This window comes from Salvelinus sp. IW2-2015, linkage group LG6.2 (assembly GCF_002910315.2).
Source record: "Salvelinus sp. IW2-2015 linkage group LG6.2, ASM291031v2, whole genome shotgun sequence".
Classification (NCBI taxonomy): Eukaryota; Metazoa; Chordata; class Actinopteri; order Salmoniformes; family Salmonidae; genus Salvelinus; species Salvelinus sp. IW2-2015.
Genome location: NC_036846.1, coordinates 17,695,354 through 17,720,050, shown reverse-complemented (window position 1 = coordinate 17,720,050; position 24,697 = coordinate 17,695,354). Strand labels below are relative to the sequence as shown.

Below are 24,697 nucleotides of genomic sequence, written 5' to 3'. Positions count from 1 at the left end.
TGAATTATTACCCCATTATCTAATGAAATGTCATTGCAGTCTTTATCAAACCAAACAAAATATTATACATCACTTTTTACAGTATTGATGAATATGCTGTTATGTACACAAAATAGTCAAAACAATGTGAAATAGTAATAAAAATAAAATAATGAGGACGAGAGGTTAAAAAAAACACCAAAGAGATTTGGGTAAAAATCTTCCTTTATAAATGTTTAATATTAAATACTTATGTACAATACTTTATATTACATACTTATATTGTATTATGATATGTTTTTCCTCCCCCAATTCAAGTTATTAAACTTAAATTGGTATTAAAACTGCCTGGACAAGAAGAAGAATTTTGTTACACTGTCTGTATAGAGTATGTATACCATCCAGCCTGATGTAGAGATGAGGGAGGGAGGGAGGGGGCGAGAGCCTTCTCTCAAACAAGGCTACTTGTTCAGGTGAAAGGGTGTGGCTGACGTTCATTGTTCTTACTTCCCTATTGCCTGGCGTCAACTTCAGAAAGTCTCAGAGTGAATTTTTTTTAGAGCATAGCATCTCAAATAATTTCAAATACTATCAAAGGGTCTCTTTGAGATACATAAAGACCATACATGAAAAAAGTTGTTTATTTGATGTAATTTATTTGATGTAATTTATTTATCATCATTATGATAGGCTAATATTTAGCCTACCCTACATTGCACAGAGGGGCCCTCCATTGTCGCATTCAACCAGACTATAACTTGATTGGGTGGGATGTATTTTTTGGATTAGTCCCAGGCTACTATTATCCAATTGTTGCAATATTGACAAAGAAAAACGCATTGTGTTATTGCATGAACGATTGTAACATAGTAGTATCATAATAATGTCACAGTAAGGCTTATGATAGGCCTATTTTTTCCCACCATTTTTTCGGTGGGGTGGGGGGGGGGTGTTCTATTTAATTTTGTGCAACCTATACCGTATGCGGACCGACAGCACATTGAGTTTTCGGACAGTAGACTAGTGATGAGGACTGACCAGCCAGCAGCGAGTAGCAAGTATTCTAATTAGCAGATCGCACGCAGCTTTGGAGATGGCATACGAGCGCCGCAAGCGCGGGATAGCCAGCATATCCACAAACTGAAGTCTGAGACATGCCGGAGTATTTTGGAGAAATTCTGCAGAGGTCCTGTGTCTGTTTGTGCTAGCAAACCGGTGGACACAGATGCAAGGGCGAGGCTACAAGAATAAAGAAGCGTCAAGGGACGGCTATTTTGGACTTTCTATGCAGTCACGCTCCCCCAATCCATGCAACGTAATTTAAAATMATGTCCTTTATAGATTTAAATGATGACCAGAGATGGGTGCCTACACATGTGAATGTAACTGTCCTTCGTGCAAGGGGTTTGCGGACTAAGGGCAAGCACGGGGGTAGCCGTTATGTTTACACAATCATTCAGGTGGGGAAGGAGAAATACACCACCGGTTTGGTCGAGAAGGCGACTGTGCCAGAGTGGAATGAGGAATGCTGTTTTGAACTTCTACCCGGAATACTGGAGGATGGGGGTCGCAGTGCTTTTCCCTCAGGGAGCGGTGACTTGGTCCTCACCATTATGCACCGGGTGCTTATCGGACTTGACGTGTTTCTTGGTCAAGCAATCCTCCCTTTGGATAAAATATTTCAAGATGGAATGTGCCCTAGAGATGAGTAGGTTCCTCTCACTTACTAAGTTAATTTGCTAATGATGATGAACTTATTTCCACTGATTACATTGAAATGTATGCTAAATTATAATAATATCACATCACTTTATAGGCCATTATGGCCATAGTAATTTGCCATGATTGACAGTAACATTAATAAGCCCAATCTGCCCCAGTATCTGTGCATTAGAGATGTCAACGATGACACATCATACTCATCATCTCTAATGCACAGATACTGGGGCAGGCCCAACTATGGAGAAGGGTGCAATTGCGGCCAGCAATTTGGGGTGCTCCTGCATGTCGGCATTCCTGCATCTGCTGGAACCCGTCTTTATACTTCTATTGGTCAAATTTTAAATTACAACAGGTAGGTGGTGTGGTTTCTCCAGTACGGAAGGTGAAGTTAAATGCACAATAACATTGGATGCCAGCCACCGATAAACCCCACAGGCACTGTTTTCCCGCAGTTATGTTAATGACGGCAAGGGCAGTTGTTCGGCAGGCGGGAGCGAAGGACGCTGTGTGCCATCTTAGCCAGCTAGTCCTAAGGAGGATTCCGGTACACAGCAGGCTGGGGCGGCACAGTGTGCTGGCTAGCTAACTATCAAGATATCAACACCGTGTGCTAGCTAACTGTCAAGCTAGCTAGTACATGTTGTCGCCCCAGCTCCCGCCTGCTGTGCTAGCGGGAGGCAGGGATTATCGCCCCTGCCTGTCGGCATGTTTTTTTCTGTGACACAACAGTTGGGAGGCAGGGGCAACACCGTGTGCTAGCTAACTAGCAAGCTAGCACACGATGTCACTAACTAGCAAGCTAGCTAGTTGGCTAGCACACAGTAGGCGGCGACGACCGGTAAACAGTGTCCTTCGCCCCTGCCTGTTGGGCACGGTTTTCTCCAGGACACAGCAGGCCGGAGGRGTGGGCGACATTGTGTGCCAGCTCACTAGCAAGCTAGCACACAGTATCACTAACTAGCAACCTAGCTAGTTAGCTAGCACGCGGGAGGCAGGGGTGACCGGTAGACAGTGTCCTTCAACCCTGCATGTCGGGGGAGCGAAACAGGCCTCAAAAGCTCACAGAACGGGACCGGAAAGTGTTGAATCGCATAGCGCGTAAAAATCATCAGTAGCTCAGTTGCAACACTCAATACCGAGTTCCAAACTGCCTCTGGAAGCAAAGTCAGTACAAGAACTGTTCTAGTCGGGAGCTTCATYAAATGGGTTTCCATGGTTGAGCAGCCCCACACAAGCCTAAAATCAACATGCGCAATGCCAAGTGTCGGCTGGAGTGGTGTAAAGCTCGTCGCCATTGGACTCTGGAGCAGTAGAAACGCGTTCTCTGGAGTGATGAATCACGCTTCACCATTTGGCAGTCCGACGGACTAATCTGGGTTTGGCGGATGCCAGGAAAACACTACCTGCAACAATGCGTAGGGCCAACTGTAAAGTTTGGTGGAGGACGAATAATGATCTGGAGCTGTTTTTCATGGTTCAGGCTAGGCCCCTTAGTTCCAGTGAAGGAAAATCTTAACGATACGGCATACAATTACATTCTATACAATTCTGTACTTCCAACTTTGTGGCAACAGTTTGGGGAAGCCCTTTCCTGTTTCAMCATGACAAATCCCCCYTGCACAAAGCGAGGTCCATACAGAAATGGTTTGTTGAGATCGGTGTGGAAGAACTTGACTGGCCTGCGCAGAGCCCTGACCTCAACCCCATTGAACACCTTTCAGATGAATTGAAACGCCAACTGCGAGCCAGGCCTAATCGCCCAACATCAGCGCCCAACCTCACAAATGCTCTTGTGGCTGAATGGAAGCAAATTCCCGCAGCGATGTTCCAACATCTAGTGGAAAGTCTTCCCAGAAGCTGGAGGCTGTTGTAGCATCAAAGTGGGGACCAACTCCATATTAAATGCCCATGATTTTGGAATGAGATGTTCGACTTGCAAGTGTCCACATACTTTTGGCCATGTAGTGTATGTAGATATCTTTGTTAGCAAAAATACAAAATTTACTACAGTCCAAAATTATAAGCTTTATATAGCCTATCAAAGTAATCAGACCAGATATTTTAATATATTTAACTTTGACTATATTTCACTGCCTCACTTAAGTAAAACGTTTAAAAATTCTTCCACTACCACAAAAATAATTTCAAAGAGCTGAAGCAAGTCACACTTTTTCTTCATTGAAAATTACCATATAGTTATAGTTATTATTATTTGGAATCTTCTTATACCTTAAGTTTAACTCTTCATCTTACTTCTGAGTTATTAGTGTGGCTTGTGACAGCAGCCACACTGTAAATGTTGTAAGAATTATTTCTTACTTATTACTATTATTTGGAAGGTTACTCCTCTAACACCGTTTAAGATAGAAACACAATTCAAACTTTAAAAGTTATAGACTGATCTGGATTAAGTTGCTTGCATACAACTTTTTGATACCATTTATACTTTTTAAACTATTAKATTTTTTTTGTCCTCCATCCACTTTCATGGGATTTTCTCAACATTCTAAGAGGCCCATTGTGACATCATGATTTCCAATATTATTTTCTATTCACTTTTTAAGCAATGTAACTTTTGACACAAATCAGCTACTTTGACAACTTTCCCAAAAACAAGTTGTATGGGTATGACATCTTGGTCTACATCTCTGCAGAACAGAATTATCTTCTWCCAATCAAAATGTATAGCTGTTTTAGTAACCGCATTAACTACACTGAACAAAAATATTAATGCAACATGTAAAGTGTTGGTCTCATGTTTCATGAGCTGAAATAAAAGATCCCAGAAATGTTCCATACGCACAAAAAGCATATTTCTCTCAAGTTTTGTGCACAAATTTGTTTACATCCCTGTTAGTGAGCATTTCTCCTTTTCCAAGATAATCCATCCTCCTGACAGGTGTGGCATATCAAAAACCTGATTTAACAGCATGATCATTACACAGGTGCACCTTGCACTGGGCACAATTAAAGGCCACTCTAAAATGTGCAGTTTTCTCACACAACAAACACAATGCAACAAGTTTTGAGGGAGCGTGTAATTGGCATGCTGACTGCAGGAATGTCCACCTAAACTGTTGCTAGAGAATTTAATGTTAATTTCTATACCATAAACCACCTCCAACTTCATTTTAGAGAATTTAGCAGTACATCCAACCAGGGCTCGCAACTAACTTTTGTCCTACCGTCCCGGTACCATCATGGAAGAGCAATTTCAACTGTCCCAAACTGAACTTGAACTGTCCCAAAATTAATATATATATATTTTTAATGTTTTGATATGCCAACATGGGTCTAGATCATTTGCAATGCTTTTAAAGTAATTTATGTATTTTTCTGAGACCGATACAGAAAGTCTATATTACATCAACTTAATATCTTAAGAAAAAAAAGTTTAGCATCTTAATGAAAACAGACAAACATCCATTACATCATTAATAATTATAATGTAGTAATTGAACATGTTAACCACATGTATACAATATAGTTAAGAGAGAACAATGTTATTGTGAACTGGTTACTGAAGAAATGTAAGTTAGAGACATTCCACCACCAGCTGCCCCATTAAACAACATAACACAACAATATACAATAAAGAACGTGTGTTCCCCGGCCTTCACGTTCTCTGCTTCACCCTTCCTCTTCAGTTACTGAAGAATGGTCGCCTTAACCTTTTTGAGTGCCACCACTTGCTAACAGCCAGGGTCTAAAATGTACTTTTTGGTACACTGGCCACTATGGCAGGTAGATTAAAAAATCAACAGTGCTTCTAAAAACGAATCTGTCTTCACCTGCGCACGCACAGGCTCGGCAGTGTTGCAGCGGGAGACAATACTTTGCACATTTTACAGTGTGCATTTGGTRCAGGTCAGGGAGATACAACCATATTCTCTAGAATATCATAGTATCTAGCCATAGCCGTCAGACAATGCAAATGTCACAGCAACTCCTGGCACACGCAACCTCAGCTCCTAAATGCCACAAACTCCCTGCAACCTCAGCTCCTAAATGCCACAAACTCCCTGTAACCTCAGCTCCCAAATGTCACAGCAACACCCTGCAACCTCAGCTCCCAAATGTCACAGCAACTTCTGGCACACGCAACCTCAGCTCCCAAATGTCACAGCAACTCCCGGCACACGTAACCTCAGCTCCTAAATGTCAGATAAACTGCCTGCAACCTCAGCTCTCAAATGTCACAGCAACTCCCGGCACAGGAAACCTCCGCTTTGAACAGGCAACCTCTGCTCCGGGCCTGCGGTCCGCAGACCGTTTGGGAGAGAGTCAAATGTGCATTCTGAAAGAGCTATTTGCCCATAATTGGAATGATATTTTAATCTTATACATTTCCATAACCTAAATAATAACATATGCGATGCCTAGCCAACCATATCATTGTTTGAAACCTGGACATTTTACATAGAAAACCATAGAAAACCAACCTACCATAGAAAAAAAGCAAAGATTTCCTAATATGCCATTGAAAACAGCAGTTTTCTTCTACTGTCCAAAGGCAGTATGGCACAATCCTATTGTTACATCTTCAGATATTCCCTCTTTCTAAGTTTCTACCATTAGGCTGTATATCATTCTGTCGCATTATAAAAAATGCTTTTATCAGGTGCGCGTTTGAGAATGCCGTTTTCCTGTAATAGCATTTTAGAACATTCACGCATATGGCCGAGACGAGTGAACACATCGCTGCGCTTGTAATGTAAATRATTCATAGTTTTATTAACTTTTAAGCTAAATGTTGTGATCTGTTTTATCAGCCTTGTCTTTGTTTAAACATTTTAGTATGGAATCACTCTTGTATGCATTTTATATTTTTCTGGCCTATTGTCCTGCAACTGTCCCAAAGTCTGTTTTGAACCTTCCAAGGCATATTTTTTATCGTCCCCAGGATGACGGGACACCATTAATTTCGAGCCCGGTGTTCAACAAGCCTCACAACCACAGACCATGTGTATGGCTTAGTGTGGGCAAGCTGTTTGCTGATGTCAAGGTTGTGAACAGAGTGCCCCATGATGGCGGTGGGGTTATGGCAGGGACGGACTGGGAGTAAAAAACAGCCCTGGACTTTTATCCAGACCGGCCCACCAGAACCGGCCCCGTATACTCCACACGGCCGCCCTGCTAATGCATGCATGTACACACACGACCAGCCCCTAATACAACCACCTAGCTGCATCACAACCATTGATCACTATTGCAGTACTACTTTAAAAAGGCTACAGAACACACACACACACACAAACGCTGCACATTGTTACAAAACTTCTACAGAACACACACTGAATTTGTCATGATTGAACTACCTCACATCCTGAAGCCTAGAGTGAAAAAGATCAATCAATCAAAATTATTTGCAGGATTCTTAATTTCGACCTCATCTTCATTTCCATCAGGGCCATCCTCCACTGTCCTTGTATTCCTCCAATCCTGAACTTTTCAGTATTTTCCACTGTACAATGAGGCTTCTCAGCTCACATTACAAATTGTCAACAGTTGCTCGCGTATCAAATCGAAGCAAACATTTGCTGAGCTCTTGAAGGGCTGTCTCTGGAAGACCATTGGATGTTATTTGGGAGAAGTTTCTAGGGTCCAGAAMGGCTAGGTCAGCATATAGAGAGCCATGAGACATAAATCGCCTGAGGATACTATCTGTGACTGTATCCATCATTTGATTGTGGACTTGAACTTTATAGGCACCCTCTGCCTCTGTCAAAGCTTCATCTTGAGCCATCTCTCCAGACATGATTTTCTTCTTTCTTGCCCTTTTCTGTGGCAGAGTGGCTTCTACCTCCTCCAGCTCTGTGTCCTCATCCTGTTCTTTGATCTTCTTATTTGCAAACTGAACAAATGTGTCTGTAGCTGCCTTAATGGTGTCAAAGTCTCTTGACATGCCTTTCAGGGTTTCTTGTGTAGCCACAACCATTCGATGGGCAGACAGGATGTCCATCCCACTTGTTTGCAGGTATTTGGACAGTGGTGACGTGTTCTCAAATATCCAAAGAAATATTTGAGCTGTCAGTATCGTCTCATACCTGAGAAGAGCCTCAGTAATTCCTCTTGCCTTCATCCGAACAGTTGTCTTCATGTTGGCCTGTCCTTGTATGGCTGATAGTGTGAGGAGTACTTCAACATAGAGACCCTGGTCTGATTTTCCAAAGGATCCAAAGACCTTCTTCAAAGCACTATCTTTAGCCCACCAGTGTGTTTCTTCGTTTGGAGATTGGCGTCTGTGTCGTGTGTCCTTGCTCTTCTCCCACACATCCATCCATTGGTAGGATTCACGGAGTAACACAGCAATGTCGTTAAGGAGAGCAAACAGTGACCTGATTGCAAAGACAATTTCAGTTGTATCAAAACCAGATTAAGGTATATAGCACCATACATGCACTTGATTGGGGGACTTTGAGGATAACAGAGTAGAGAAGCCCTTATATTTGCCCTGCATATTGGATGCTCCATCCGTAGCATTGCCAATGCACTTGCTCATGTCTAATTTGAGTTTATCCACGACATCTGTCAACAACTGGATAAAGTACTGTCCAGTGGATGCCTCACACTTCACAACAGCCACAAGCCTCTCTTGTATGACGTCTGTCACATATCTCACAATGACAGAGCACTGGTCTTGATAAGTTATGTCCTGAGTTGTGTCGATCTGGACAGAGAACATTKCCGCTTGCACAATTTCACTTGACATGATCTCTTGGATAATGCTCTGAATTGTGTGATTGACAGTATTTTTTGAGAGGAGTGTGATTAGAGAACCTCTGCCTCTTGCCCCAGACTGATGTAGGTTCTTACTGTTCTCAATGTATTTGGTGAGGTGTTCTTTCAAGCAGACGTCATACTTTCCCGGCAGTATTATCATCTCCAAGAAATTACCGTGATCGATACTGGGGTCCTCTAATGTATATGCAGCCTCAGACTGCAACCCACTGTAACTGAGCCCCCTCTTTCCCCCTCACACGTTCCAGCACWTGCCTTCTCCTGCGTACCTGCGGTCTGTGGGCAGACCCCTGACGGCCACTGAGCAGACTTTGGAGGACCTTAAAAAGTATTCCTCAGCACTACTTCTGTGCATGTTGCTCTTCTCATGCTCTTCTACCCTTCTGTGCATGTTGTTCTTCCAATCCGTCATTCCACTCATAAAGATTCTGCAGTAGGCTTCGCAAATGCCAGACAAATTGAACAGTATAACGCATGGCTTTCTTCATTGTATGACAGCCATTTCCTATTGGTGCCGTCTTTAAAACAGAAAACCCTTTTTTTATTTCTGCATAGGGTGGAAACAAAAAAACGTTTTTAGGTCATCTGACTTGGGTCTCTTGAAATAATCAAAAGTTGGTCCTGGACTCTCTCTTCCATTGAAACTGGACTGGGCCTGTCATCAACATCAATGCTCACTTCCACTGAAACTGGATTGGGCCTGTCATCAACCCCAAAGATCCTCTCTTCCACTGAAACTGGATGGAAACCTGTCAATCACCCAAAGATCCTCTCTTCACTGAAACTGGCTGGGCCTGTCATCAACCCAAAGATCCTCTCTTCCACTGAAACTGGATTGGGCTGTCATCAACCCAAGATCTCTCTTCCACTGAAACTGGATTGGGCCTGTCATCAACCCAAAGTCCTTCTTCCACTGAAATGGATTGGGCCTGTCATCAACCCAAAGATCCTCTCTTCCACTGAAACTGGATGGGCTGTCATCAACCCCAAAGATCTCTCTTCCACTGAAACTGGATTGGGCCTGTCATCAACCCAAAGATCCTCTCTTCCACTGAAACTGGATTGGGCCTGTCATCAACCCCAAAGATCCTCTCTTCCACTGAAACTGGATTGGGCCTGTCATCACCCCAAAATCCTCTTTCCACTGAAACTGGTTGGCCTGTCATCAACCCCAAAGATCTCTCTTCCACTGAAACTGGATTGGGTCTGTCATCAACCCCAAAGATCCTCTCTTCCACTGAAACTGGATTGGGCCTGTCATCAACCCCAAAGATCCTCTCTTCCACTGAAACTGGACTGGACCTATCATCAACCTGGATATGAATAAAATAATATATAAATTAACTAATAAAAGGCCCAATTTTGAAGAACTACAAAAACACAGCTGCAGCCCCACTATTTCATATCAAGTGAATGAATGACAACACAACACGTTTTGTTGTGTGGCTTTACTCGCCGTTCACACCAGACTGTTGCCATGATGATGAGTTTCAATGCATTGTCTAGTAAGAGGCAAAGTGGTAGAAACCGTGGCGATGAGGATCATAGCTAGAACATCACTGTAGCAATATTCTCCAGGACAAAATATGAAATTGAGAGGGAAAGGACTTGATTGGTTTTACAATATGTATACTATTTGCAACCAATGGCTGTATAGACATGAAATATAATTAGCTAATTAACGTTTGTATATGTCTAATGCAATTTAGCATTTAGAACGACAAGGCAAAAGCAATCAGAATCTAATGAAAATGCTTATTTTAGCTAAGTAAAATTATACAACAGTAAATCACTGATACTCAAGTCATTGCCATTTCCCACAACATCCCCACAGGAAGGCGAAATCTAGGCATTCAGAGCTTTGCTCGACGCCAAATTTGAGTTTTTYTGCTAGTCGGTTTGAACACCCAGTTACTGTACGTCTTTACCTCAATTCTTTCTTTCTGGTACATTTATACATCAGTAGCTGACCAATAGTATTTGCATTTCACTCATAAATTCTGATATAACATGTTGTATTTGTAACACATTAAACACACATCTACTGCTTTGGCTGCACTGTCTTTGGCTTCGCTGTCCTCTCCGTTTACTCTTTTACCCGCGAACCGGGTTGTAGCATCTTCCTCTTGACGGTCTAGCACTTCGATGTTAGCGTTGGTGGCACTGGTACTAAACTCAGCAAAAAAATAAACTTCCTCTCACTGTCAACTGCGTTTATTTTCAGCAAACTTAACATGTGTAAATATTTGTATGAACATAACATGATTCAACAACTGAGACATAAACTGAACAAGTTCCACAGACATGTGACTAACAGATATGGAATAATGTGTCCCTGAACAAAGGGGGGTCAAAATCAAAAGTAACAGTCAGTATCTGGTGTGGCCACCAGCTGCATTAAGTACTGCAGTGCATCTCCTCCTCATGGACTTCTGGGGGAAATGGCCCTAGCCCTCACCCTCCGATCCAACAGGTCCCAAATGGGATTGAGATCCGGGCTCTTCTCTGGCCATGGCAGAACACTGACATTCCTGTCTTGCAGGAAATCACGCACAGAACAAGCAGTATGGCTGGTGGCATTGTCATGCTGGAGGGTCATGTCAGGATGAGCCTGCAGGAAGGGTACCACATGAGCGAGGAGGATGTCTTCCCTGTAACGCACAGCATTGAAATTCCCTGCAATGACAACAAGCTCAGTCCAATGATGCTGTGACACACCGCCCCAGACCATGACGGACCCTCCACCTCCAAATCGATCCCGCTCCAGAGTACAGGCCTCGGTGTAACGGTCATTCCTTTRCTTCGACGATAAACACGAATCCGACCATGACCCCTGGTGAGACAAAACCGCGAGTCGTCAGTGAACAAGCACTTTTTTGCCAGTCCTGTCTGGTCCAGCGACGGTGGGTTTGTGCCCATAGGCGACGTTGTTGCCGGTGATGTCTGGTGAGGACCTGCCTTACAACAGGCCTACAAGCCCTCAGTCCAGTCTTTCTCGGCCTATTGCGGAAMGTCTGAGCACTGATGGAGGGATTGCATTCCTGGTGTAATTCGGGCAGTTGTTGTGGCCATCCTGTACCTGTCCCGCAGGTGTGATGTTCGGATATACCGATCCTGTGCAGGTATTGTTACACGTGGTCTGCACTGCGAGGATGATCAGCTGTCCGTCCTGTCTCCCTGCAGCGCTGTCTTAGGCGTCTCARAGTACGGACATTGCAATTTATTGCTCTGGCCACATCTGCAGTCCCCATGCCTCCTTGCAGCATGCCTAAGGCACGTTTACACAGATGAGCAGGGACCCTGGGCATCTTTCTTTTGGTGTTTTTCAGAGTCAGTAGAAAGGCCTCTTTAGTGTTCATAACTGTGACCTTAATTGCCTACTGTCTGTAAGCTGTTAGTGTCTTAACGACCGTTCCACAGYTGCCTGTTCATTAATTGTTTATGGTTCATTGAACAAGCATGGGAAACAGTGTTTAAACCCTTTACAATGAAGATCTGTGAAGTTATTTGTTTTTTTRCGAATGATCTTTGAAAGACAGGGTCCTGAAAAAGGGCTGTTTCTTTTTTATTTACTTACTAAATGTTACTAGTTACCTCTCCAAAATTGTAATCGGTAATGTAACTTTTGGATTACCCAAACTCAGTAATGTAATCTGATTACATTCAGTTACTTTTAGATTAGTTTCCCTTTAAGAGGCATTTAGAAGAAGACAAAAAAATCTGTGTTAAAGTGTACATAGCTGGCCATATATGGATGTTACATTTTACTTRATGAGTTGGTGATGTAGGCTTCTTCTAACCCATTGCTTAACCTGAAAGGCCGCTCAGCAAGGAAGAAGCCACTGCTCCAAAACCGCCATAAAAAGCCAGACTACGGTTTGCAACTGCACATGGAGACAAAGATTGTACTTTTTGGAGAAATGTCCTCTGGTCTGATGAAACAAAAATAGAACTGTTTGGCCATAATGACCATCGTTATGTTTGGAGGAAAAAGGGGGAGGCTTGCAAGCCGAAGAACACCATCCCAACCGTGAAGCACGGGGGTGGCAGCATCATGTTGTGGGGGTGCATTGCTGCAGGAGGGACTGGTGCACTTCACAAAATAGATGGAATCTTGAAGAGTAGAATTATGTGGATATATTATAGTAACATCTCATGACATCAGTCAGGAAGTTAAAGCTTGGTCGCAAATGGGTCTTCCAAATGGACAATGACCCCAAGCATACTTCCAAAGTTGTGGCAAAAATGGCTTAAGGAGAACAAAGTCAAGGTATTGGAGTCAGTGGCCATCACAAAGCCTTGACCTCAATCTTATAGAAAATTTGTGGGCAGAACTGAAAAAGCGTTTGCGAGCAAGGAGGCCTACAAACCTGACTCAGTTATACCAGCTCTGTCAGGAGGAATGGGCCAAATTCACCCAACTTATTGTGGGAAGCTTGTGGAAGGCTACCCAAAATGTTTGACCAAAGTTAAACAATTTAAAGGCAATGCTACCAAATACTAATTGAGTGTATGTAAACTTCTGACCCACTGGGAATGTGATGAAATAAATAAAAGCTGAAATAAATCATTCTCTACTATTATTCTGACATTTCACATTCTTAAAATAAAGTGGTGATCCTAACTGACCTAAAACAGGGAATTTTTACTAGGATTAAATGTCAGGAATTGTGAAAAACTGAGTTTAAATGTATATGGCTAAGGTGTATCTAAACTTCCGACTTCAACTGTAAATATCAATAATAAGTAGTATCCGTATCGCCGTAGACTACACCATTGCTGTCATCCTTACTTCCAAGCGTTTATTTAAGTTGGATAATCTTTGGATGCCGACAGCAGTCGCACCATTGGAAGACATAYCTTGGACTGTAGCCTACAAAAACCTATTCCTGCTCTTTTCCCGCAATCTATCAAACCCATTTGGTGTGTCAGCYTAGTGGTCAGACTCGCTCAAGTGGAACAAACTTAAACTTGCGCCTTTTTCAATGCTGATTTGAATGTCATTTAGAAAACAGTGTCAAATAATTTTTTTTGCAAACATCCTTTCGGAATTTAATCTAGTTTGTCAAAAGTATCTGTAATCTGATTACAATATTTTAGCTGGTAACGTAACTTACCATTACAGTTACCGTTTTTTGTAATCCCTTACTCCCCAACCCTGCATGTCACCCATTGAGCATGTGGGAATGCTCTGGAGCGACATGAACGACAGTGTGTTCCAGTTCCCGCCAATATCCAGCAACTTCGCCCAGCCATTGAAGAGGAGTGGGACAGCATTCCACAATCAACAGCCTGATAAACTCTATGTGAAGTAGATGTGTCACGCTTCATGAGGCAAATGGTACTGACAGATACTGACAGGTTTTGTAAACTACACCCCTACCTTTTTTAAGGTATCTGTGACCAAAAGATGCATCTGTATTCCCAGTCATGTGACATCCATATATTAGGGCCTAATGCATTTATTTAAATTGACAGATTTCCTTAGATAAACTGTAACTCAGTAAAATCGTTGAAATTGTTGCATGTTGCGTTTATATTTTTGTTCAGTATACATTTTATCTAAACTTTTAAAAACAGACATTTTTACCACTTTCTCAATAACTTGGAGTATGAAATCTTATTCTACTTCTCTGCTTTTCAAATCTAAAATCAGAACACGTCTTCCACTACCACAAAAAATACTTTATAAAAAATCTAAAGCAAGTAGCACAATTTTATTGGGATTTACTTGGATATATCCATAATAATGAGGTTGATACATGATTTCGCCTGGCTCAGAAAAAGTTGAGTTGCGTCTGGACACCCGTTCGCCCTCTATGATAGGTTCCAGGGGAGTTCACATTTAAAAAGTGAAATAAATAAATCTTCAGATGTCTGACAGGCAGACAGCTATGCCTATATTAACCCCCGCTGTACCAAACTAAATGTTAGACTGGAAGCAAGGGTAAATAATGTAAAAGTTGAGATAAATGCAAGAGATGATTCGGACAGCAACGTGAACATGATAGTCTTATGGAGGCACAGTGATAATTTGAGATGGAACTGTTAGCAGGCATGGTATGCCTGTGACGGCCAATACAGCACAGCTTGTAATGCTGCTCATCCAATCAGCATTCAGGATCCAAACAACACGTTTTATAATATAAAATATGTGTTTAAGTTGCATGACAATGCATGTGTGGAGCGCTGGGGATGGTTGCCGCCTTACAGTCTCCTCTCACTGTGGGTCCAGATGGCTCAAACTCAACTCCAAGGCCGGCCGGAAGGAGAAGGAGCGCGGCGAGATGCAGGTGACGGTCCAGTTCACCCGCAACAACCTGACAGCCAGCATGTTCGACCTAACCATGAAGGACAAGCCACGGTCTGCCTTCGGCAAACTTAAGGACCGCGTGACGGGGAGGAAGATCGGCGACATGGAGTCCTCATCAGCCATCGTGCCGGGACGCTTCGCCGCCCTGTCGGGTTCCCTAGGAAAGCCATTCCGAGAGGGGGACCGAGGGGAAGGGGGAGAGGACCCCGTGGAGGTAGCCGAGGAGAAGCGGAGCAAGGTGAAGGATTTCTTCAAGGGGAAGGGAAAGCTGCGGAGTTTGTCCGACACAAGGTTGAGCTCGTCGGTGGCCTCAGAGAGCAGCGTGTTGTCCTTGACCAGTGAGAGGCCCTGCCCCCCTCCTCTGGGCCTAGGCATCCTGGTGGATCCTTCCAGTCCCCCCAGCTCTCCCATCTACAGCAACAAGGTCAAAGTTGACACCCACCACAGAGACACAGACCTAGCTAAAAAAGGTAAGRATGCAGATTTCCTCTGTCAAAGTGTTTCATTTTCATTAGAAATTGCCCTATATGTCTGTAATATGCAGTGACCTGTATTTAGATTATATTCTGACAGAATCTTTACCAGACACAAAAAAGCATGTACTGTATCTAAAGGATCTAGCAAGCTTATGCATTTTAAGGAATTGTTTTGGAAGAGGGTTTATTATTAAGGCCGATCCATTTCAGGCCAATACTTTGACCCCCTTTCTTTCCCCCCAAATAGTGCTCAACACCACACAGTCTTCCCCAAAGATACTGACTCATAATCGAGTCCTCAGCGACGAGGCAAGTAGGATCACCACTACTGCCATTCCCCAGCCCTGTCCTGCAGTGGAATCCCTCAAGGGTCAGGGTATGACTTTCTCCCAATCCTCTCTGTGCATCAACGGAAGCCACATCTACGGATCCGAACCGGTGGGTCCCAAGYGCTCAGGCACCCTCCCATCCAAGCTGGTCCTCCTTGAGAAGTGCTCCCCCCTCTCTCGTTCTCTGCAGAACCTCACAAAGCGGAGCGAGGACAATGGTTCAGCCGGTGAGGGACGGCGCTGGTCCTTCGACAAGGTGAATYAGGAAGAGAAGTACGTGGAGAAGGAGGCCGAACCGCATGTCTCCCAGGTTCAAAGCGCACGGGTGGGGGGTCGTCCTGTGCTGGCAGCTGCCTCAATGCTGTCTTCCACCACCACGGTGGACTCAGCAGACAAAAGGAAAAAGCTCAGAAAGTCGTTATTCTCCGGAGGGAGGAGTGATTCTCTACCTGCCAAGTTGGCGCCAAGCCAGGGTTGTCCTCTCACCGAGGGGAGACTGCYAGGCTGGTTTGGCTCCAGTGACTCCCAGAACAAGCCAAGGTGAGTGGAGGGTCATTTCAGATYTCTCCACACTCCAGGGCTTCATACAGTTTTGCCTTCCATCAAAAGCACACAGACATCTACATCWTGGAAGGTTTTGATTTCCTTGTGTTCAGTGTTTATGCTGCCCCCTGTTCCTTTCAAATGGAAATYTGGCCAGTTCATCTACTATTTCAAATCAATCAACTGTATTTTATAAAGCCCTTTTTACATCAGCAGTTGTCACAAAGTGCTGCAATCTCATATCACCTCATGTAAGGCACAACATGTTAAGGTTCATACTGTACTATTAACACAGGATAATAGTCGACATCTAGGCCATTTGTATAAGAATATATGTAACGTTACTGTCCTTTGAATCAGAGGAAATCAAAGACAGAGTCCATGTGACTGGAGTTGAAAAGGAAATAATGGCATATACAGTTTTTTTCACTCTTAACCTTGCTTGGGGTCAAATTGAATCAGATACTGTATGCAGAGAAAGATCTACCTGCACTTTAAGCTTTAGGTTTGGTATGTTGTGGAACATCTGGGCCAGTATTCATAAAGCATATCAGAATAGGAGTGCTGATCTAGGATCAGATCCCCCCCTGTCCATGTAACCTTATTCATTATGATCTAAAAGTCCAAACTGATCCTAGATTAGTACTTTACTCTGTGATGCTTTATGAATACTGGCCCAGTACACTAATCACCTGTTTTTGCTATTAAATTATCTGCAGTATTACTGTTTCTATTACTGTTCCAAATGTAGTACATCTTGCATTTTTGCTCTTCACCTTGCTTTAGTAATTTGCTAAATGTTGTTTTGCTTTTTGTAGTACACTCTTGTTGCTGTTTTCCATAACACATTATTGTTTTCATTTTTTGGCAATTGTAGCATATTCACAAATTAACATTTTTAAAGCTAGTCCTCAAATAGACAGTAGTTGGCAGAAGATGCTTCTTCTCTTTAGACATCTGGGTTTCCTTTTTCTATGTGTGTTAGAAAATGGCACCCATATTTTGAATGGGTCAGCTTGCACAGAATTAACAAAGAGGACTGCTTGTGCCTTCCCTCCACAGGCTGGAAGTTTCTTCTAAGGTAGAAAGCGACTCAGACACCCCTCCTCCCCTCCCCCCTTGCTCCCCCATTCCCACCCAGTGCTCTTCTTCTTGCACTGGCCGTGCCTCACCCGACAGTGGCCATCCCACTAACCCCTTCACCCCCTCTCTGACACCCAACCCTATCTCTCCCTCCAACCCCTTCCTCCCGTGTTTGCAGTGTAACCCCTTTTTTGAGGACCTCATAACCGAAGAGGCCCGGAGGTCCCCCCCTTGCGCTGCCTGCTCCCCCTGTCATTCCACAGCTTTGCCTTGTATCCCCAGTACCGCCCACGATGTCGCAGTGCAAAAGAAAATGGCCGTCATACGGCGAGAGCGGCCCAGGCCTGTAGCCAGGCAGACATCCCTCCCTGCCTTACTCCCGAGAGCGGTGACTGCCAGCCCCCCGAATCCGTTCACCTCTCGCTCCATATCAGAGAGCGGGGGAAGAGAATGCGATGAGTCCTTTGACGCCTTTGCGTCCAGCAGGCTGAATTCGCCAAAGGGCTCTCCTACCAATCACCCTTCAAATGCAACCTCGTGGCAAGCTCAAGTAAGAAGCACTCCTGCACATAAAGGTAACACTATTTCACCCATTGAGGAGATGCGGATGAGTGAAGAAGAAGCAGAGCCTCCACCGTTGCCTCCACGGAGGCCCATAATAAGACCTTTGGTAAACAAGAGATCTTCTGACAGCTGGTTGCACAGGGGTCAGGAGCTGGCTGTGCAGAAAGAGGCCTGTCTCCTGTCACAAACGGGCGCAGCTTCCCTGCAGCACACAAGAGAAGGCAGGCAGAAGAGATGCACACCAAGTCCCCACCTGTACCCAAGCTTAGGCAAAGACCTTCTCGTCAGCAGTGACATGTCGGACTTTCATACCGAACACTCACAACATTATGCCAATATTTCTCCAGAGTCTCCATCTCCATTCAAGTCTGAAGATGACTTCAAGAAGTTTGACTATGAACCATTGCGAGATGAAGATGATAGCTGTAAATMTATGTTTACTGAGCAGGACCTATGGCCAGGTGCAACAGAAAACCATCTAGACCTGAATGTAAAGGATTCGATAATATTGTTAGCCTCAGAGGATACGACGGACACCAGTCCCACTGTTAGAGAAGACGCCATTGTAAAGAATACTTCACATTCGGAAATCAAAGCCTTATCTCTACCAGTAATGCTTCTTGATAGTGAAATGACTGTTGCCGACCTACTGTATATGTCTTCCCCAAAACACTCTAAATCCGGTCTTAAGACGCTTGACATTGCGTTAATTACACCAGACCCAACAATGGAATTATTCTCAATTCACCCAGATAAGCCTACCAAGTCCAGAAACATCCATTATGAATCGCCTCCACTAACCTTGGAAGATCTAAATAAAAATCTGAGTAACTCTGATTTTAGTTTTATTGACTCTGCTTCTGATGCTTCCCCATCTCCATCTGAAATGATTACAGTGCATACCCTCAAAAGTTTAGGTGGCATTTTTCCTCAACCTCCACAAGTTACTCACATAGTATCTTCTGCTCATGATATACGGCTATCTGCAGAGGATATGTTAACTTTTCAGAAGCCTAGTACTATAGACGTCAACTCTGCCCTAAAAGCGAATTTACCAGAAGCCTCGCTTTGTCAAGACAATTGGCAAGATGGAGGTTGTGAATTGAACACATCAGGCAGAGATCCTGCAAGCAATAAGAACAATAGCATTTTGACGCCTGACAGTCTTAACATTGAGTCTGAAGACATCACTAGAGACACTGAAGATATAAAACACACACAATCTCCACTGAATAGAAAAGGCAACATTTCTAAATCAAAGATAGACAGTTCAATAGTAGACCCTTCATGTCACATTAGAACTTCTCCAGTTTCTCCACAGATTGGAATGCAACAGGAAGTTGTACGAACCAAGCCTGTCAATGAGTCTTCACCAAGGGGTGCTAGTTCACACAGAAGTCTCAAGGGAATGATACGAGAGCTCTACGGCAACGGTGGTGCAAATAGCCCTGGTAAAGGATTGCGTGAGAGCCCTCTTCACCAATCACTGTCTCCTGGGCATGTACTCTCAGAGAGCATTGAAGTACCCTTCTCATATCAACCCACCAAATCAATTTTTTCCTCACCTTTGTCACCAGATAGAGAGACAACATTCAAGGCWGCTAAATTATTTGTTTCCTTGCAAAAAACAAACACAAATAGTTCCACTCAGTCAATTACAAAAGAAAACTGCTTCACGGAACGTTCCCCATCCAAACAMGCCGGGACCATCAGCTTCAAAGACCTCCACGCCAAAGTAGCCCCGAACATCAGAAGCCCCATGAGTGCCAGGTTAAGGCCTGGTGTCTCTCTGCATGCTTCCAGTCCCTCCTCTGTGYCCCCCTCCCTGGTGACTGAAACTAATGCCCAGGCTAAGCTACTCCCCACCCCCGGCCCCTCCTCCATACATCACCCCCCAACCTTGAGACCCAGTACCGGAGACAATGCCACCTTCGCTATGGCCCCCTGCACCTCTTCCTCCTCCTCCTCTACCTCCTCCATCACTGTCCAGCCCCTGGTCGATGCACGGCAGACACTTTTACCTGAGGAGACCCAGCCAGCTAGCAGTCTGCCCCGACAGGAGAGCAGGTGAGACTTCTCCTCACACTTAAGCTCTGCAGAGTGTAGCCACTTGACCTCTCTTGAGAAAATATCAGGTTTGGGTTGCCAGGTTGTAGTCAACAATGGGATGCAAGAATTAGAAATAGTTAGACATAGCACACCTGCTAGCTGTTTACAAGCCATAGCTTGAAAACCTGAACCTACATATTGTTAGTCTGTATTCTCATTCTTCCAAACAAAAACTAATATTTTCAGTTCCTTTTATTTAATCTATTCAAGTAGCTTCCTTAAGAGGAAGTTCTCTAAATGAATCAGTATATCCCCTACCAGTACCACCTGCCCATGCAAACCCATTGGTCGCTACAGTTTTGTAAATTGCTTAATCTTTTACGTTGCTCATCTCACTTCTGTGTAATTAACTTATGTGTCATACATTTGTGTTGCTGACTGTCCCATCACATCTAGGAGTCCACATCCACAATCACAGTCACCATAATGAAAATCTCAGCCTTATCTTGATGATTTAAACAACTGCTTCAGCTCTCTGCTGAAATTTTGACCATCTGTAAATGAAAGCAAAATGGAAGTACCTTCCTTCACTCTCATTAGGTATAGGGTGACGTTTCCTCAAGATGCTGATCTTGGGTCAGTTTGCGTTTTCCCACTAAGGAAGCTGATCCAAGATCTGTACCTAAGGAAACTTCACCCTGGAGCCTGTCATTACTGCTGAGGCATACCGGCTTTGTGCTATACTAAAATCAGACAACATAAGCTCTTTTTATGCTCTCTTGCTGAAACCTGTTGCTGAACACATTTTGTTGTTTTGTAGAGATATATACAGAAAATTCTAAATCCAGGCTGGTGCATTGTTATGAATTTTACCATATACTATGTAATGCCAGTGCCTCACATTGTACTGTACTATATATTGATTTTCATGTGAAAAGTGTTATGTACACATAGTCCAATGCAGTGAACCTTTGATGGTGATGTTTTCTTTGCAGACCCCACCCAGTGAAGCCCTTGACCACCACAGCCAGTCAGGGGGAGAAGAAAGAGGGCCGGTCAGTTCTAGAGAAGCTCAAGTCTTCCATCCACCCAGGCCTCGCCGCCAAGCAGACACTGGCTGAGGCTGAGACTGAGATTGAGGTATAAAAGAGTCKATGAATTCACATAATGAATGACTTTCCAACCAGAACGTTGGAAATAACTGGGCAGTTCAAAATTCCGTGGAAAAGTTTTTGGTCATGTATGGCTGACTCTGTAAAACAATACATTTCACTGCACCTATCCGGTGTATGTGACAATAAAATGTCTTCTGACAGAAATAGATTTTTATCAATTGAGTACCTCCTCTTGTTAATCTGTGTTTTCCCATTTTATGTAARAGATCCAGTATTGTCAGATCAGTGATTACTTCAAGATAGGAATGAAGGATGTATTCTCAAAGTATTCTGACAGGGCCTGTGTTTGTCTTCTCAGGAATCGTTAACGGACAGGTCTGCCCAGTACGAGCAGCTGACCAAAATGGAGCTGATCTCCCTTCTGCTGCAGCAGCAGATGGATATGGAGAACCAGCAGGCGGCCTCAGAACAGCAGGCGGTGCTGCTTAAGAAACACGAGGCGGAGATGAAGAAGATCAAGGCACAGGTGCGCGAKCTGGAGGACTACATCGACAGGCTGCTGGTGCAGATCATGGAGCAGACACCCACACTCCTTCAAGTGCGCTCCCGACACAAGTGACCGCTAGTGCTAGTATAATATAGGGCCATGGTCACCATCAAACCCTAGTCCCAGAGAGCTACAAGGAGGAGCAGACTCTTGTTCCAGCTCAGTCCATGATTAGGTCTTGGTGGTTAGTTGTTTAGCTGAACCAGGAGTTATAGTGCAGGGCTGAAACAAAAGCCTACACATCCAAGTAGMTCTTCCGGACCAGGGTTGGTGATCACTTCTCCAGGGGCAGGTGTAATTCAACACATCCCTAAGCAAAAAGTAAATCTCACAACCATCCAGGTTTCACTGCTGATACCCTGCCTCGTTGATTAAAGACACAATATTGCCCACTGTGCATGCTTGCTATAGCTCAAATGTCAGGCTGCAAGTACTAATCAGAAACTGTAGTCATAGCAAATGTTACTGATCACTTTACACTTGCTACTTAGTATAAGGAAAGTGGCACAGCTTTTGTCAAATGTACTGCATTAGAATTATTATACATGTGCATTGATGAAGAATACAGAAAATMMAATATTCAGTGGTATAAATTGTTCTTACTTGATATGACATTGCCTCAAATTCAGAAAAACATGTAAGTGTCTGAATTAGTTTGATATGGACCCAAATTATCTTCATCATGGTAAATACTGTAATTATTTGCCATAAGACACTGACTCAAAAACAGACCGACTCAAGGAGAATTCCACTGAATTTCAATTTGTTTACATGGAGAAAGGTGAACTTGAGCTAGTGTCATATTTAGTAAATAATTATATATATTTTTTACTATTCATGGATGAAGTGTGTGCAAAGAATAACGTGATACATGTTCATGTGGTAAGATAGGTATTACAATGAATTCAAAGGCATTTATTTATGRTATTTAAGTTATATTTTCACGTTTTGGTTTTCATTTGCAAAACGAATGTATATAATTATGTATATTGGTTTGTTTGTATCATTTTTGTATGACATTGCCTGTATTATTTAGTATAGTACTTAAACTCCCACACAACTAGAAATCCACTTTTTCGAGCTGAAAGACAATGGCCAGGGCTTACGCATGACGTTGCACAACGATGTAGGTCAATAAGCAATCGTTTTAATCAAAGGATGATATATTTGGGCTTGAAGTMACAAAACCGACCTGCCCCCTTCGTGCAAATTCGTGCCAATGAATTATTKTTTTTACAATTCTTCAAGCTCTGTCAAGTTGGTTGTTTATCATTGCTAGACAGACATTTTCAACTCTTGCCATAGATTTCAAGCTAATTTAAGTCAAAACTGTAACAAGGCCACACAGGAACATTCAATGTTGTCTTGGTAAGCAAATGCAGTGTACATTTGTCCTTGTGTTTTAGGTTATTGTCCTGCTGCAAGGCAAATTTGTCTCCCAGTCTCTGTTGGAAAGCAGACGGAACCAGGTTTTCCTCTAGGATTTTGCCTGTGCTTAGCTCTATTCCATTTATTTTTATCCTAAAAACTCCCTAGTATTTGCKYATGAGAAGCATACCCATAACATGATGCAGCCACCACCATGCTTGACAATATGAAGAGTGGTACTCAGTGATYCATTGGATTTGCCCCAAAAATAATGCTTTGTATTCAGGACAATGTTAATTTCTTTGRCACATGTTTTTGCAGTTTTACTTTAGTGCCTTATTGCAAACAGGATGCATGTTTTTGAATATTTCTATAATGTACAGGCTTCCTTCTTTTCACTCTGTCAATTAGGTTAGCATTGTGGAGTAAKTACAATGTTGTTGATCKATCCTCAGTTTTCTCCTATCACAGTCATTAAACTCTTAACTGTTTAAAAGTCACCATTGGCCTCATTGTGAAATCCCTGAGCGGTTTCCTTACTTATCGCTGCCTCAATTTATGGAATATGCCAAAACTTTGGAGATAACAATAGATGCAGGGCTGCCAACCTTTGAAGAAAGCTTGGAGTGAGATTTGTTATGTCAATTTCATTGCCCCCTGGCACAACCCCTAGATGGGGGACTGGGTGTCCTCCCCCAGGAAAATGTTACTGTTTAAAAAACTAATTTCCACATATTTTGACACGGCTTAGGRCTATGACCAGGGTGGAAAATGTTCTAATAAAAACCACATGTCAGGTGTATTTAGGATGCTTAGAACATTAAATGAACACTCATAATTCGATGACTTTGTTGCTTACTAAATTGAAAGTATGCTAATATTTTTTTAKATATATTTTTAGGTGGTTTTACACTTWAYATTCTAGAAACAGTGGGAAGGTTAGAAGCAGGGATTGATCCCAGTTCTCAGGTGGAAAGTTGTATGAGACACGTGCTGGGGGGGTGTTACCACTACAAGGTTCTGCACAGGAAAGGTTAATGTTGATGGCATTCTGCTTGTCCATAGACTGCTTTCAAGGTAYGGACACAAACATTTTGTATTTGTCATWTGGGTGAAGAAATCCTGCTCAATTTCCAGGAAGGTTGGCCACCACTTCTATGTTTCCCACATGCTTGGTGTTTGAAAATATTTTTGTTATAACAATTCATTTCTCAATCACCCAACCTTCAAGAAACATTTAATGAATATCAATATTCACATTGTTTATGCCTACTAGTTGAAGATTCTTGCCATCATTTTACTCTACATAGACAAAATATGATGTGTTTGAGTTGTGAGTCCCCCGACCATCTCTGCCTAGCATGTGCATAATACTAAAATGTAAAACATTTAATTTGATTCCAGGAGCATTTAATATTCAATGCTTATTGGTATGACATATTCAAAACGGTCCATTAATGGCTGCAATAATACATAGCCTCATATAATTCATTTTCAAAAGACACAAGTAGTCATAACAGATTTAAAATATGTGATTACACTGACAAAAATGTGAAAAAGTGGAATACTAAAATAAGTGTGGGGAATAACAYTAGTGTTCTTGCTAACAAGCACGCTAATGACCCTATATTTTAGCCCATTGTTAAGACTTGTTCCACTGATCAGACTAAATCATGTAAATAGATAATAAAATCTCCCGAAGACAAGATGACATATCTGCGTCTACACCCTAACCAAATTATTTATTGTCCCCCCTCTAGAATCAAACATACATTTTCGGTTCACAGTCTGTTTGCCAAATTATTTTCATAGTTACAAGTCCGGTCACCCTACCAAACMTCCATGCTAAAACATACTGCGCTATAAGG

At 42.9% G+C, this 24,697-nt stretch overlaps 1 protein-coding gene across 2 annotated transcripts; it reads left to right on the top strand.

Moving 5' to 3' along the window:
- The first annotated feature begins 979 nt into the window (after positions 1-979).
- On the top strand, positions 980-23,330 carry LOC111965900 (rab11 family-interacting protein 5-like). 2 transcript variants are annotated; one of them, XM_070444261.1, is made up of 6 exons: positions 980-1,687; positions 14,678-15,225; positions 15,479-16,100; positions 17,166-19,817; positions 20,795-20,939; positions 21,273-23,330. In XM_070444261.1, exons 1-6 carry the CDS (start codon positions 1,308-1,310, stop codon positions 21,531-21,533), a joined length of 4,608 nt encoding a protein of 1,535 aa, XP_070300362.1. In that variant the 5' UTR covers positions 980-1,307; the 3' UTR covers positions 21,534-23,330. The 2 variants fall into 2 exon arrangements, with proteins under 2 accessions (XP_070300362.1, XP_023846079.1); XM_023990311.2 differs by lacking the exon at positions 17,166-19,817.
- Positions 23,331-24,697: the final 1,367 nt, after the last annotated feature.